At 36.7% G+C, this 17,658-nt stretch overlaps 1 protein-coding gene across 4 annotated transcripts in view; it reads left to right on the forward strand.

The window, feature by feature from the left end:
- The window catches only part of LOC150090364 (histone deacetylase 4-like), a 449,332-nt gene that overhangs the window by 321,593 nt on the left and 110,081 nt on the right, over positions 1-17,658 (forward strand). For all 4 annotated transcript variants that reach the window (XM_090389832.1, XM_090389833.1, XM_090389834.1 and 1 more), the window contains 3 exons: positions 1,865-1,971; positions 6,109-6,225; positions 16,015-16,138. In XM_090389832.1, the coding sequence (XP_090245958.1) occupies positions 1,865-1,971; positions 6,109-6,225; positions 16,015-16,138 (348 nt within the window). The remainder of the gene's footprint in view (positions 1-1,864; positions 1,972-6,108; positions 6,226-16,014; positions 16,139-17,658) is intronic.

The following is a 17,658-nucleotide window of genomic DNA, read 5'->3' on the forward strand; positions in this document are numbered from 1 at the left end:
TGAAATTTTGATGTTTGCAATTTAAAAAAGCGATAAATGAATGGCTTTTGAAAGTATAACATTAAGTATTTTACGAGGGTGGTTCAAATAATTTGCAAATGTTGTGTAGAAACTGTCATGTAATAGTCGATTCTGGCGTGATTAACAAATATTTTTTTCTTTTTTTTTTTTTTGTAGAGATTTTTTTGTAGGCCATGTCTTTTTAAAATAGCGAAATGGAGAATCCGAATATTATGGAGTACTGTATCTACTTTTGAAGGGCATGACTTCAAAGGACGTCCGTACAGATATATATCTGGCTTATTGGCCGTGATGTGAAATATTGTTTGCATTGTATACTTTCATACAATAAAGACAATATCCCTCTCTTGTCAAGTGGTGTACAACTTTTACCTGCCTAAGAGGGTCGTGGGAAGATTAGTACTCATTGGGTTTGGACTGAACTGAACTAGTGGAAGAGATGGCGATTAGATATGCTAACAGACTCTGCAGGACATTTAACTGTCATCCAATAAGAGTTAAGCATATTGCAGTGTATATTGGCATATCTAAAAGCGCAATTAATAGTGAAACTATTAAAATTAAGCAGCGAGGGAAGTTTCATTGTGATGTCGAAGATCTTGGTTATTAACCACACCCTTTATTCTTCGAATATGATTTCTAGTGACTCTTCCTCTTTCCAAACCTTATGGGTCACCTCCTCTAACAAAGATTCACATAGACGTTGAGAGGACAGTGACTTTTTTTTAGGGGGATATATAAAGGGTTTTAGTACTATTGGGGAAAAATTCATTCCAGGTCAGTCAGGAGAACCACACACTGAAATAAACTTTTTTTTTAAGGTTATAGTTTTTCTTTTTTTCTTAGTCGGTCTATGAACTTTTGGAACCACCCTCGTATTTACATTAACAACATAGTATATAAAATAGGGACTTGTGGACTACCCCAGAGGCCGACTGGGTCAAAAATTCATACCGGAGAAAACTTATAGCGGCCTCATGCTAGTGTTTATGGCGATATTGTGAGGAAGTGTGTGTGTCGGGAGGGGGATTACAAATAACTAGAGTAATTATTTTATGATTTTCGTTAATAATCTACTTTCTGATTATGATTTTTGTACATTTAGTTTTCATATAATTTCAACAAATAGATTGTATCCAGGTCAGGATGTAACATTGAAAATCGCACCAGCCTCTTTAGGCTCACCAGGGTTTCCCCGGTAAGTCTTATGGCCAGTCCGCCTCTGAACCACCATAAGTTTTCATTTATATGCGTTTCTGTTATGTACGTATTTAATTTTATACTATCTTTTTTAAGTTTTTAAGAATATAAAGTTCCAAATGATATATTTGCTACACATCTACTTGATCAGGAATGGATTTATAAATACACCAACATTCTTGCAATTGTATACCAATAATTAGAATTTTAATTAATTTATCTAGGAAGCATCAAGTTGTATTAAGATTCCCCCCCTCCCCCTTGTCCACATCCAACCAAAATGCATTCAGGTATCTATCCACGGCTGCATTATTTCTGATGTAAATACATCATTCACATATTGCCAGAATATCTGTAGAGCAAACGATATATTTCCCGAATATCTGCTTGATCAGGTGTGGATTTATAAATCTGAAAACCATAGAAAAACTATCTGTACAGAGGTTCGAATCCACGAGAAATTTTTCAAATAAGGACGTTCGAAACATCAATTTAAGAAACTTTGCAATTGGGAATAATTAAAAGAAAATAAATAATTCTTGGATTCATATCTCTTTATAATTTTGAAATAAAAATTAAACGAAGAAACAGAGTTTCTTTTGGATGTTGCAACCATTATGATATACTACTTTGGATATTGCAGCCGATGGATGCTCTAGTAGACCGGATTCGGGACCGAATTCACCCCAGACAGGAGGAAGCAGTATACCTTCTCTCCAGTCCAGCAATGGAAGCACGCCTATTCAAGAGGTATGTATATATATTTTATTAATAATTATTTAATTTTTTTGTGTGTGTACAGGTTTTTTTTTTTTTTTTATATATTATGTGTTCCCCTCTTCTATAATTCAATGCCCCAGAAATAAAACTGTAGACAATGTCATTGCCGTCTAGCGAGAAATCGCATGTTACGACAACTTTTGATGAGATAAAACAGCTCCTTCTTTATTTTTTTTTAAATAAAGAACAAGATCAGATGTATAGCTGTGCAGAATATATTTTCTTTGAGTGATTGTTTTAGGTCATCGCACTTATGTCTTCCACCGTCCCCTTCTCAGGGACAAATCTCAAAAAAAAAAAAAGTTCCAGTTGACACAGTGATTCTTCTGTGCAACGGTCTGATAATCACAAACACCACTCTTGGGAGGGGAATGATGTTAAAGAAAGACACTGATGCAAAGACCAGTTCATAGAGTGGGGAAAGTAGGTATTCTTAAATATCAACAGAACTTAAAATAACTTTCTCCCTTTCTCAAGTGATGTTTATAGCATAAGAAGATGTAGGGAAGGTTGCTGTCTTTGGAAACGGGAATTGTGACGACCGTCTTCGAAAGCTGTTGACATAGTGATAGCTTGGCAGTTGGGGAGGAGAGCATGAAATTTATGCTATGAAGACGGAGAGGGAGAGAGACCACTAAACGACTTCCAGAAAATAATTTCCAGCAGTGTTTTCAGGAATGGCAGAGACGTTTGGATGTGTATATAAATCCAATGGGAGCGAACTTTCAGATGACCACACCCACAAAAGTGCAGTGATGATATAAACGGTAGTGTGCATAAATATGGAGCACCCAGTATCTTTTAGATTTGTGCTGTTGAAAAACATACCGAAAATGAATTGATCAAATGATTATTGTATAGTTAAATACCCATCGGTTTGTAACTGAATTATGTATAATAGCAGTGCTCTTATGTCGTTCCGAAAAAAATTGTGTACGTTTAGGAATATAGCATTCCGTGCGAAGGTTTGAGGTGATTCTTAAGCTGTAGTGGGTGGAAAAGTTTTTTGTTACATAAAAAAACACCTTGAAGTTGCTACTTTATTAAAAGTTGGAAATCCAAGTTCAGCTAGTTCTTTGTGTAGGTGTATCAAGATATTTAGTACAAAATATCTCCAAAAAAAAGTGCAAACGGCGAGTTTTTAGGACAACGTCGAACAGCTTAGTAGCCGTTGGGTCAAGAATAGTCATAGGCATTTGGAAAAGGCGTTGTTACTATCCATGGTTTTCGGCGTCGACTTATTGCAGTAGACATGATACACGGAAAAAGCTGTTTCGAAATTCAAGAAAGTCGAACCACGCCTGGCAAGGTGTGTGTGTGTGTGTGTGGGTAAAATTAAAGTTTGAGTGTCGAATGGTGGGCTCCAGTAATTTGAAGTAATGAGTTTCATTTTGAATTTATTAATAGAAAAAGAAGCACGTCTATGCAGTTCAAATGGTACGAGGAAAGTTTTTCATTCAATTTCAAAAAATCATCTCCAAGCCGTTGAAGAAAAAAATCAGTGTGTGGAGGGATACTTTTTGTGGGATTCTCCCGATTGAAGTCTGTTCTAAAATGGCTCCAAAATGCCGACGACTATACGGTATTGATATTATTAATGGTTTACAAAATACAAATTCTCATTTCGACTTGCATAGAATAAACTGTGACTCCACACAATAGTAATCTAAGGGGGTATGATATCGGATGATCGCGATGGCCATTATAGAGTGCCGTTCCAACTTATCCATCTATTGTACTTCTTATTCATATCTTTTGGTAACAATGCTTGTAGAGGTGTACTGTGAAATAGATTCAGTTGCTGTTCATGTAATGCCATCCATATACTTGCAGCTGACCTTACAACCTGGTACGTGTGGTAGGAGATAATTGTACATTACGAGATATTCGTTCTGCAAATGTTGAAAAACAAATACTCTACTCGTACAACACGAAGTATTCATTCTTCAACACATGGGGTCCTCGAAATTTCCCGTGGTGTTTTAGGCCCATCAGCAACTTTGGCCATATTGCGCCTGAAATTTCCTGCTATCAGCGTTTACTTGTAATGGTTTCGGCATACCCGTTTTCGGCATTCCAGCTCTCCACAGCAGCAAATGTTTTACAGTTTGGTACTCGTCAAATTGGAAAATTTTTTGAGTATCTGCAAAAATTGGCTACGGAATCCTTATGAATCTTCCATAAATTAAAATTATATCAGGTAACTAGGAAAAAGTAAACAGATTTGTAGTGTGACCCATAATATGAGTTTAACAAATGCTGCTCTGTGAACAAGTCAGTCGTTTGGAACCTGAAACTGAAATAACAGCCACATTGACACAGCTGATATATACTCTACCACACTGGTTACTCAGAGTTGAGTAATTGGTATACACTGAGTAAACAGAAATCATGGGATACTTACTTAGTAACGGGTAGGCCTACCTTTCGCCTGGATAAGGGCAGTCACACGACGAGACATTCAGTCCACTAGTTCACAGAAGCATTCCACAGGTATTTCCATCCATGCTTGCTGTACCGTTGACCATAATTCCGTCGCATTCCTGGGTGGAGGATCGAAAGCTCGAACGGACCTTACCACAGCATTCCAAAGATGCTCCACAGGGTTCACGTTCAGCGAACGGGGTGGCCATTCCATGGTGGTAAAATCTACGGAATGTTCTTCGAACCATATTCTAGTCACCACGGCTCTGTGGGGAGGCACATTGTCCTGCTGGAAGAGTCTATTGCCAGTAGGTGCACGATGACTATGAAAGGATGCAGATGGTCTGCAAGGATGGACATGTAACCTGGACCATTCAGAGATACGTATTAGAGGTCCCAATGTGTGCCAGTTGAACGTACCCCAGACCATTACCGACCGTCCACCTGTCTGAACGGTTCCTTGTTGATAAGACGGATGCATAGTTTCGTGCGGTTTCCGCGAGATACGCATCCCTCCCGTTCTCTTGAAATAACTGGAAATGGGACTCGTCGGACCAGGAAACCCGTCTCCACTCATCCAAGGTCTCCAGTGCCGATGTTCTTTTGCCCAGTTGAGGCATAGGGTCGTGTGTTGTAATGTTAGCAATGGGACTCTGATGGGTCGGCTGCTCCCATAACCTATTTCAGCTAATGATCGCCTGATGGTCTTGGTGGAGACGTTTCTGGCACCTCCCTCGTTGAAGTTGGCGGTGATTTGTGCCACTGTCCGGTTGATTGAAACAAAGCGAGACAGACGTCGATGGCCACATTTCATCCACCACCTTTCTCAGTCTACAGCGCCCTCGATGAGATGTTATGATGTTATTCCGGAAATGGCGCATTCTCGATACACTCTTGATACTGTCGAACGGGTTAGTGCACTGTATCACCTCCGCGATAGTGGCCCATGTGTCGGGCACCCACTATCATCCCTCTTTCAAAGTCAGTTAACTCACGACGTTTATCCATACTGACATCGAATTACTATCTACCTGAATGCAGTGTACTAATACCTGCCAAGCCGTGGGTTCTTCCACTAGCGAGAGGGGTGACAGCATCGCGTTGCCCAGGAACCAAGGGCGCCTCTGTAGCCAGGTGGAAAGAAGCAGCAGTGCGTAGCACACGCTTCTTGATTAGACCGGGGTTCGAGCCCGTCACCACCAAATACGGAGGATGCGGAAAGGTCAGATAATGACCACTGCATTTACTGGAGCAATATGGCCTTAGTTGCTAATGCTCCTAAAAATCAAACAAACCCAGGAACCAGGTATCCCATAATTCTGTCCTCTCAGTGTAATTCTTATAGTAGGACAGCACTGTTCGTATTGGCGTTGATACGTATGTTTTGTAATTTATTTTTTAGTTTGTTAGTATCTTGGCAACGCGTGACATGCTTATCGAAAATTTTATTTTGCTTATTTTTAGATATAGAATGTGCTTCTACGTTTGTTCTTGCAATTTTGAAACATCTTGCATAATAAATGAAATATAGTTTTTTTTTTTTTTTTTTTTTTCCCCTCCTGAAACTTTATTTTTCAGGATGATTTTCGTTTTGTTGATTTTTGAAATTTCCAGTATTTTTAGTTTTCTTTGTTCAAAGATGTTTTAAACTTTTCTCAACCGCTTTTACTATTTTTTTTGTAGGAACCTATCGCCTCACCGTTGAATCCTACGAGCCAAGGAAATGATATGGCCTTGTACTCATCTCCTTCCATGCCAAACATTTCCCTCGGGAGGCCACCAGTACCCACCACCACAGCCGTGAGTATTGGTTAGGCTTTGTTTCTTATCTTGATGTTACGCGTTCGGCGTGGTGTTCGGAGTTGATTTGTAAACAAGTGATTTTTTTATTATTATTTATTATTATTGTAAGTTGAAAAAAAGTGTCTTGATTTATATGAAATCATTTATGCAATAAATAATAAAAGTTTTTACTTCTTTTTTTCTGTGTAATTATATTTAATGTGTGATTAAGTTTGAGTTTTATCAGTATCTAATTTAAGTATTATTGTTTATGGCGAAATGTTGCAAGATTATGTCGTAGTTGCATCAGTGTGAGATTAAATCTGATGTATGAGGAAGTAAAAATTGCATCATGGCGATCTCTTGATTGTATGGAAAAGACAGGGGGCGCAATAAGCATTTGTCGATGCCGCTACATGAAATATTTCAGGTTAATTAATACTGTAGTTATTTTGTGCACAGCTGTCTGTCATAATATGCTTTCATAGATTTATTAAATACTGTATAATTAAGCGAATAGGAAATTAAAAGTGGGGGGAGAAAAAATCGTACGATAAAGTCTTAATTATGCTTAGATGCCAGGTATAGAAAACACATAAAATTATCTAAAATTATAAAAGACATGCTTGTTTGTGTAATTACTATATCAGGGGCATAAGCAAAAATTTGAGTGGGGGTTAATAAATGTATATATTTTATTTTCCCAGATTATCCGGAAGTTGGTTTATTTTTTCTATTCTTACTTATGCGTACATCTCCGACCTCTGAATCTTCACTTTTCACGTAGGAAAAAAATACTGAAATTATTGTTATTACAGTATTATTATCCATATGGTGCAATGAAGCCTGAGGCTTTTTCTGCACCAACCAAAAACAAATTTCTGAGTTACCGTTTAGTGTGAGAGAGAGAGAGAGAGAGAGAGAGAGAGAGAAGAAGAAGAAGAAGAATGATATCTAGCTCAGGACCCTGGGTGTGCCAAGTCCGTACTCACCAGCTATGAGCCCCTAAATAATATGTATATACAAGTGTGGTCCCAGGATGCTCTTAAGGGACTACAGTTCCCTCTTATGATCAAAAATAATGTGGTTTTTTTTTTTTTTACCCGCTGCATGATGATTAAATCTTATGGTTCCTCGAATCACTGCTTTAGCCCTTTGATTCGAATTCTATCTATATAATTATATAGATATAAAGTGAAAGGATTTTTATGCCTACTGCTCAAGCTCAGTAAGTAAACGAGACAAAATCCTTTCAACAAATAACAGCACTCACCGCATTAACACTAGTGATAAATTGAAGCCCTTAAAAGAGGCTTGAACCAGTCTTTATCTATTGAGATTAATTAATTTCCTGTTTATACTCCGGGACGACCACACGGTCAGAGGAATTCACAAGATACAGAGATCTAAATATTTGCTTATTTCCAGTTGGAAAATATATACAGATGGAAATTTGAGGCGATTCGTGCAATGATCCTACCACTGCATCGGTGAAGTAGCATCGATACCTCAGTAAAGAGCAGAATACTCAGCTGAGTGAATTCTTCATCATGACAACGCGTCCGCTCAAAATGTCTTTTATATAAGCCAGTTTTTTTTGTTTTGTTTTTTTTTTTTTTTCTAATGACAAAAAGGAGATCATTTAGTATAATCAAGCGCCCTGTTCGCTAACCACTTAAACTTCTCCTAAGGCATCCTTCTTTTTCTTAAATTCAATGAAAGAAAATAATTTTATAGCATTGATGACGAAAATGTAACGAGTTTTCCCTGGTGGGCTTCTTTGAAGAAGGAAAAAAGAAAAAAGGTATGAAAATAGTTACGTATAATTATAACCCAGTTTAATGATAAAATATACTAATAAGTAACAGGCAGTAGCTTTCGAGACTAACAAATTCAAGTACAAATACAACGAATAAGTGCAATGAGCTGAGGGAGGCACGTTATTCATGTGATATTGTTGTTGCACGGACGTGCGCTGTTTTTACTCCACTGATCATCTAGCATTAAAACGATTGTCTCCAGGAGCGGATTAAGGTCGGTTGAGGGCCCGGGCGCAGAAGAAAATATTGGGTCTCTTAAAAAAAGGAGACAGACAGGGAAAATAAAAATACATGTTAACCATTTTTTTTTTAATAAATAAAAAATATTATGTACTGTTAATGTTTTATTTCCAATAAAATTTGAATATAATATATGTATAATATAATTAATAATAGCATAATAATAATCACAAAGTTTTGAACTAATATGTTCAACTAATTTGTTGTGGTTTTGCATGGGCCCTTCAGAAGTCAGGGCCCGGTGCGCCCGCCGTTAAATCCGCCTCTGGTTGTCTCTAGGATGGGGGCGTAGACGTATGCCTTTGTGGCGGTTTATTGCCTTTGGATTGTTTAATATGTTAAGTGACTCTAGCCATAGGCGGTGGCGAAAGTGTCGTGAGTGGTCTACTATTTCAAAGTCACGTTTGGGATCAAGATCGTGGTTGGTGGCCCAAAAATGTTCCGCGACTGCGGACTGGTCAGTTTCGGCAAGCCGGATTGCTCTGTCATGTTCGGTAAGGCGACAAAGGTATGTTTATTATAATATTACCTTGTACAATATTGTCTTATAGGTAGGAGCCGATTACCCGATGAGAAACTACACATAAATGAGAAATTTTACTCTTGTGGGAACTTGACTTAGTCTGATACATTTAATGTTAGGAACAAACATGGCTAGGCTTATATTCGCTTCTTATATTCTTTGTAAAGCTTTTTATTTGTTTATTTATTTCTTTTAAAACGACGCTCAGCAAAGCCTTTCACTTGTCTGTTATTCGTGTTGGGGAAGTGTCGACGAAACATTAATGCATCAATTACAAAACTGACATCGATTGAGTATGATATGAAGTGGGAAATCAAAAATTTCCATTAATTTCGATTGCCAACGTAATTGGTTAAGTCGGATAACCGACATTCCACCGCACTTGAACGCTTATCATTTTAGTCTCTTCGTAGTTCGACCTTTTTATTGCATTTATTATTGAATTATTCATGATTATTTCTCGGAAAATATGATCTCAACCGTAGTTACACCCCTTCAGGATTATATACGGACCTTTCAAGTAAAAGTGACACATTCATTAAAACTTATGACCTTGATGGCCACTTCCTGTTAAGTACTCATGTGGGTAACTGGTCTGGAATGGTTTTATTTGAAAACTGAAAAGTTAATGACTTCTTTAGTACTTTTTTCCCCCTTCTTTTTGTTTTTCTAGTTCTGCTTGGGATTTTCCTTACCTGTTTGAATGTCGTTGTGTAAGGAGGGTGGTAACACTGAGATTGGAGCAGTATCTAAGAACTGGGTATATCACAGACTTCCTGGTTTTCCCCTATGGGTGTGGAGCAAGTTAGGTTCGTTTTCATTGGATGGAAAGTTGTGTTTTTTCCCAAGAAATAAATCTTAGTGCCTGCCTTGCATTCTGGGTTCGGGGTTTTGCTATTTGCATATTCATGATTCTGAATGATGTAAGGAATGATTTTGAAAGGAGAAAATAAGATTGTTTCTAAGAATGAAATCTGTAACTGGAGTTTGTAATAGTCATAAGTATACGTTTTATTCATAATTTGGAGCTCCTCCCGTCTGTAGGTTGGCTCTGCCCTACACAACTTTCACGGAGTTAAGCTGGGCATTAATTTCTGTATAAAAAAGAATAGTTAAAAAGGATAAATGGAGAAAAGAGACAAAGAAAAAGATGTTCAAGTACAATGTGGACTCTAAGTGTGCAGTGTCAGCTATAAATCTCGTTGTCATCAAATTCTAGAAATGCTTAGTTAGGCGGTGCTTTTTAAAAAGGAATATTTATGTCGAAAATTTTTCATTAATAAATTCTATGGGAATGAACGGCCCATGGTGATTCAAACATGGGCCGTGCATTACCTTGGCATCTTGAAATCAGTTCGAGCTTTTGATAAATGAAATTTTGGCAAAACTAAGAATTACGCGTGTTTTCTTAGTTTCCGATTCTCGGCGAGATTTTTTTTTTTTTTAAGGAGTTTGAATACCAAGTTCTGTCTTTGCAGCAAGTCGCAAGATAGGCCAGTAGATATACCCAATCACGAAAACCACATTTATACAGAAAAAATCTCATAAATAACACACACGCACATTAAATCCAGCATTTTAGGATATTGAATTTTAGAATACTTTTCTTGATTAGCAAGGCTTATTGAAGGTTCGTATAATTCGTGAATTTTTATCGAAATTTTAAGCACCAATATTTTTATATATATAGGTTGACTAGGGCGGTGCAGTGGGTGCGAGAATCCCAAAGTTATCTTCTCTCTAAAATGGGATGTAACAAATCTTCATTAGGGGCAAAGTAATTCCAAATAGGCTTACCTACCATCTGTTTGTTAATTCTCTACGAAATCCAGTACAGTATTACATTCCGCACTAATGCAATAAACAAAAAAAAAAAAAAAACGTCTACTCAGAATTCTAGCTGTTTAAATGGGCATCTGCGTAAATTTGTTAATTATGAATTATGAAGAAGTTCTATTTTTTTCTTAAAGAACTGTATTCAGAAGAACCTCAAGAATAAATGTGCTTGTGGAATGTCACCACAAATATTTGACGCCTCGAGCCTAACCGCTCCTTCAATTCGACGCTCTGACAGTCATAAAGCCACAGCTCGGGTTTAGTTGTTTGGATACAGTAAAATAACTACATCCCATAAACTTTGGTGTTTATGGACATGTTTTTTTCGACTCCCGCAAAATCAACTAGTTATATGAGGCACTGAATTGGAAATGCTGTGAGAATGAATGTTCACACGAGATTAGTAGACAGAAATTGCGTGGTTGGGAGAAGTAAGCAAGCGAGTGAATAGCACGTCTTTCTATTCATTGGACTGGAATCCAGTTCTCTACTTACTATTAAACGGGTAGTGTTTTACTAAAAGCTGGTTGTTCGCTCCAGCTACTTGTCTATATGCTAAACCAGTGTAAACAAGGCTTAATGATTATTCTAATTATCACTCGTTTCAATTTATTCTTCGGGAATAATTCAGAGACGTGCTGACAATTCATGTCGTCCTAAACAAGAGTGTTAATGCATCGGTGCACGTGTATGTGTTTGACCTTTAGTGTAGTTCAATTATAGTTCATTGCGTGGGTTTCACGACTAGCCACCTAGTGAAAGTTCTGGAAAAGAAAGGAGCCAAAACGTTCTTGTTGCATCGCAGCCGTTGCGTAGCAACCCATAGTTTTTTCTTCCTTTGCAACTTCTGCTGGTGCTGGCTTAGCGGGACATCGTAGATCACGAGCTATGTTCGGAGGACACGTGACTTAGTGTATTGTTGACGGTCAGTAAACTGGCTGCACGAGGAGGGATGAGAGAGAGAAGGGAATGAGCTCCTCACTCTGCCAAGCTCTGCGGGGGGTATGCGATTTATTTGTGTACCGAGAGGCTTTAACATGATAAGCTCGCAAGAACGCTAAAGCCGGTAGCCTGTTAATGAAGCAATTAAACTCCCTTAAACAGTATTATGACAGAATTTATCTCTTTAAACAAATAACCGGCTGTTTAAAAAAAAAAAAAAAAAAACTGACTGACAGCATCATGCAGAATTTTCGTATGGCTTGTAAAAAAATTGACAACAGTTTTAGGGTCCTGAGCTGGATACCATCATTCTTCTCTTTCTTGGTGATTCCTTTCTGTTTCTGACTGTCTGTCTCTCTCTCACTCACAGGGTAACTGGGGAATTTTTTTTGGCTGGTGCAGCATAAGCTTCCTTGCACCATATGGCTAATAATAATAATATCTGAAATTTATTTTAATAAAAGATTTTGGACAACTCTTTTCCAATAAAATATCGTCAAATTATTCTGAAGAAAAGGTTGCCTTTCATAATTCATACTGTGCGGCAATTAAAACTATTATTGCTTATAACCAAAAAGACTAAGAATAAATCTCTGAATTGTAAACATTTATACCAATGGTTTTCAACCTTCTTTTAATAACAGTATCCCTAAGTAATTTATTTTATTTTGTGGCACCCATACTCAAATTTCTGTGTGTTAGATCCGATTCTCTCTCCGTGTGTGTATGTGTGTGTGTGTGTGTGTGTGTGTGTGTGTATATATATATATATATATATATATATATATATATATATATAATATTAAAAAATGTATATGTTATGTGATATTTATTACAATAATATAATTATAAAAATTACATTTCACAATACAAATTATATATACAGTATATACAATATATAATAATTTTATTCTTTATATAGAGGTACTAAGTAAACATCAGTTATAGATCACCACAAATTTAAAAGATACTGTACACCTTTTTATAATGAAAAACATAAATTAAAAAATAATAAGTTTAAGTAACTTAAACCCAAATTACGTGGCACACCTGGAATGTTGTTGTTGTGGCACCCCAGTTGAAAACCACTGATTTATACTCACAGTGACTGCTTTATTTAGTATAACTATTGTTTTCATGAAATGGAGCATCACTTCATTAATATCATCACATATTTGTATCATGCAATATAAATCAGGTATGCAGATATGTATAAACTGCAACCCAGGGCCAGCCGTAAAATTTGTGGGACCCTGTTCAAGAATTACTTGCAGGCCCTGAGATCCTGTGCAAAACTTATATGGGGTGTTTTTGTAATAGTAATTTTTTTTGATTTTTTTATTTTTTCAAATTTAAATTAACTAAGAAATAATTTTATATTATACTGAGAAAAAATTTTAAATACGAATAATATTTAATACATTAATAAACAGTATTGTTTTTACAATTGCAGTCATCTCATAAAAATAGGAACATGAATAAATAATAATACGAACCAGTAATCACATAAACAATACAGATATTTTTGAAAGTGAGTATAATGTAAAAATTACATTTTGTAATTTTGGTAGTACAATTGGTAGGATATTGGTAGTGGATATTTGAGAAGTTTGAAGCTGTTTGTACAGGGCAAAGTTTCTTAAACTGGAAGGTGGAATGCAATGTGCTCTTATCGATAAAACTGTGGGTTGGGTTTCCGACTAAAGGAAGAAGCTAATTAATATACAAGAGAAAAAAGAGTGGGAGAAAGAATTGAACCTTGTGGAACACCAGCATTAGTGGAGGAGTTAGAAGACAGAGCCATCTACCATTATCTACAGTGAGTGGTCAGTACCTGGTCATAGATAGTGTTACAGCCAATGACTGAACTGGGTTACACTCCTGTCAACACAAAAAGATATTGTTACCGTGGAGGATTAGAAAAACATTCTGATTTGATGAGTACTGGTTCCTGCTGTTTGATTCTGATGGGAAGACCAGAATGCTGTCAAAACTGCATGAGTCCATGGACCCATCCTGCCAAGTGTTGGTAATGCAAGATAGTGGTGACAGGGTAATGGTGTGCACTATAACCCTTGAAACCATTGGAGCAACATTTGGATGCCACAGGTTATCTGTAAACTGTTTCCAACCATTTGCAAATGGATTCCTCCAACATTCATCATATCTCAATCGAGTTGAGCACCTGTAGGACAAGATAGAATGAGCTTTTCAGAAAAGAGATCTGAAACCATTGTTGAAACTACCATACCACCAGGTCTACCACTGTGGGTGGGGGAGGACTAGAATTTATATTTTTGCCACTGTTTGTAACCATCCAATTTGAAATGACTGTAGGAAGCAGTTGAGTCAATGTGGACCAGTATCCTTATAGCATGCTTTCAACACCTTGTTGAGTCAATGTTGTGGCAAATCCACACTATTCTGAGGGTTAAAGAGGTATCCCTTGCTATTGGGTAGCTATACCCAATAGCAAGTGGATATTCCCTTTAACCCTCAGTATAGTTTGGATTTGTCATATGTTTGTAGAACCAGTCTCTATTAATATAAGTATCACTGTCCATTTTTAATAAGAGGGGTGAAAGGCAATCAGAAAAGCGTATTTAAAACAGTGGGGAAAACAATATTTTCAACCCTTCTTCAGCAGAGTATGGGCAAATCCTTCCCCTTCCATCCCATAGAACTGAGTTCTCTAAAGAGAACTCAGTTCTCAGTCCTGTGGTTTTTACTTAAAGTAGTAGGCAGAGGCATTAAGAGCCAGTATAGGCCCCAGAGAAAAGAGTGTCATTGGAGCTGCCTTTCCCCCTCTGGTTTTTTTTTTTTTTGCCTCTGTTTAGTTTCTTTTTTAATGTGTTATCTGCCTCTATGATCTCTGTCCTTCACACACTAGGTTCAACAGTCACAAACCTAAAATCTCTTTTAGAGTTGGAAGGGTAGAGACTTTTTGGACTTCCTTCTCACTGTGGCTGAATTACTTGGTTTCTGGTGATAGTGGTTCATGTTTGATGCATATTTGCATCAAAGCACTACCTGCTTAATGCATATTTGCTTAATTATTGAATAATTTTGAGGGAGGTGATGGAAATATGCACTGAACCATTAAGATTAATTAGAAGGCATAATTGGACACAGGAGAAGAGTGTCAATCTATTGGCAATACATAGTGGCAGTTCTGAGGGTGAAATGGGAAACTAAAGACCAGTCAGTCTAATTTCATTGGTAAGGAAATCATGAAGGGTACCCATTTGTTCTCCCCGCTAATCTTGTTGCTCTTCTCTGTACCCATTTGTTCCCCCTGCTAATCTTGTTGCTCTTCTCTGTACCCATTCCAGCAGGTCCATATCTTCCTAAAATGAAGCTTCCAGACCTGTATGAAGTACTTCAGATGTGGTCTAACAGTTGTCTTATACAATGGGATAATCACCTCCTTATCCCTGCTGGCAAAATTCATATATATATCATTGACAAAATCCCATGACCTAGTAGCCATCTGCACTGCACTGCACAGAGAACTTTGTGTCTGACTGCACAATTACTCCCAGGTTTTTTCTTTCTTAACGTTGACCTGTATTGACCTTTATGGCAGTAGCATACCCTGATTACTATCATTAATCCCTCTTCTAGCCTTTGTATCATCTGTAAACTTATACATTAAGCCTGATATGCCTTTATCATTAAAAATATTGAAAACAATAATGGGCTCAGCACTGAATCTTAGGGGATTCTGCTGATAACAGTATTCCAAGAAGAGCAGTGCTTATTGATAACCACTGTCTATTTTCTCAGCTCAACTACTCTTTTATTCATACCAATAACTTGCAGTAAGTTGGCAAGGTTGTTAGTGACAGTAATCAGAATATTCATTGCCACAAGCTCTAGAAAAATTAGGCAGATGGGCTGAGAAGTGGCAACTGAAGTTTAACATTGCAAATGCAAGCTACCAAATTTGTCAATGTTAAGCAACAGTGTCAGTTGGTGGGAAAAACAGGAGTTTCACTCCTGTTTTTCCCACCTTTAGAATATTTTAAGTAATGAATCTTGTACAATATATAAACTGTGTATTGCACAATAATATTCTTTACAAATTGGCTATCCAAAGCATTAAGATGGGTTGTACTTATAGTGTGCTGCATGTTATTTAAATATTTCAGGTGAAACACATGATACAACAGCATGACTTGCTGATTTTAAATGACTCTGCTGTTGATTATCTGCTCTTTAATGTCATCTTCCCACTTGTATTTGGGAGCATGCCATAATTTTTTCTAAATGCTTTAAAGCTTTAGAGATCTCTGGTTTCAGAAGAGGGTTCTTAAAATTCTGGTAAGAATTTCATACATAGACGTATAGACATACATAGTAAAGTGAGAGCTATATTTTTCTTGGCAGTTAATGATGCATTAAGAATATAACATTATAAATATTTTTCTATGTTTTATCTTATAGGATGGAAAAGGTTTAAGTGTGGTCACGGAAGCACAGGTGCGTGCCATAGCTGCTGCTCGTTTGGGAATGCCTTTGACTTCTCAGATGCTGCATTCATCTATGCCATTTTATCCAGCATTACCAGGTAGCATGCATTATCTTACTCTTATTTCCTTTGGTGCATTATTTTTTGTTGTGTAAATTTAAATTAACAATTTGAAACCAGAAATAAGAGTTCTTTGTTTGAATTGATGCCTATATGTATGGAGTAGGGCAGGGGTGACTAGCAACTTTTTCTTATTCACATTTTTTTTTTTTTTTTTTTTTTATGAAAACCCCAAACACGAAAGGTATCAAAACCTATAGTACATAGTACCGTGCATGGGCATATACTCAGAAATTACCAGAATCAGTATTCACCCCCCCCCCCCACCAAACTGTGCTGGTACCAATAAATATTTTTACTTTGTAAAATACTACTTTTTTATGTCAGTTGGAAAGTTTACTCTGTTATCAGTTTAGTCTAAAAACATCATCAATGCACTTGTAAAACAAATATAATTAAATTTTATTGGGGAAAAAATATATATATATATATTTGTGTCCATATGATGTTTGGTTCAGTCTTTCTGAGCTGTGTACAATAGCAGTAATGTTAACATACACCTTTTCCCTATGGAAAGTATTTTCACTGGTGTTGCCTTTTCAATTTCATCTTTTCATTAAAAAAGGTTACATCAGACAGGAATTAATTCTGTAACATAGGTTTTTAAGAACAATAGAAAAGTGTCATTGGGATGTGGAGCTTTGCTGATACCAAGATTATTCAGAATTATTGTAATATTTTTATCAAAAATGAAAGGGGAAATCAGTTGAGGTGTATTCCTTATGGTGGAGAAGATTTATCATGTCATCAGTGTAGGAGGTAAGTTTCCTACTCTTGAACTTTTCAGAACTGAGTTTGGATTATTAATAACTTTTATGATTGCTTTGAACTTTTGTGTGCTCAGATCCTATGTGCTTTATTCTTTTAGAGATAGAGAGAGATCAACATGAAGTTATCTTTATATGTGACATAAAGACTCTTTATGATAAGTGTGTTCCAAAATATTGGTTTTCTTCAGAGCAGCGATAGCTTCACTACCATCTTGCCCTTATAACAGTTTTAAGGAAGCAAGCCTTCAAAAATAAGCCTTCAGGATCAGTGGCGGCTCGTGACTCTGATGTATGGGGGTGCTGCTTCTTAAAGTTTCATTAAATTGCATTGGTTATAAGACATGTAGACATGTCTTATAACCAATATAAACCAATAAAACATGTAGACATAGATGCTAATAATAATAATAAGCAAGTTAAAAATACTACAAAATATTAACTGGACACTTACCATTAACGGACTTGTGTAATCTCGAAATTTTATTTAAAAATAAAATCCATTCTTCAGTTTTTATTTGCTGAAAATAGATTAATAACTTTTTCATTCAAGTTTGGTGCACTGTTAAAATTGACACTTCTCGCTCCTTTGACTCATTTTATCATTTCTAACAAATGCATATTGGCAACCTGCCAACTAATCATTGACTCAACCACTGGGACCAAAATGTGGAACTACGTAGCGGACAGTTCCACCTATGGTTAAACTTCAAAGTTGAAAACGATTTCGTG

This window comes from Mastigoproctus giganteus, chromosome 2, assembly GCF_048544385.1.
Source record: "Mastigoproctus giganteus isolate SK-2022 chromosome 2, ASM4854438v1, whole genome shotgun sequence".
In the NCBI taxonomy this organism is placed as follows: Eukaryota; Metazoa; Arthropoda; class Arachnida; order Uropygi; family Thelyphonidae; genus Mastigoproctus; species Mastigoproctus giganteus.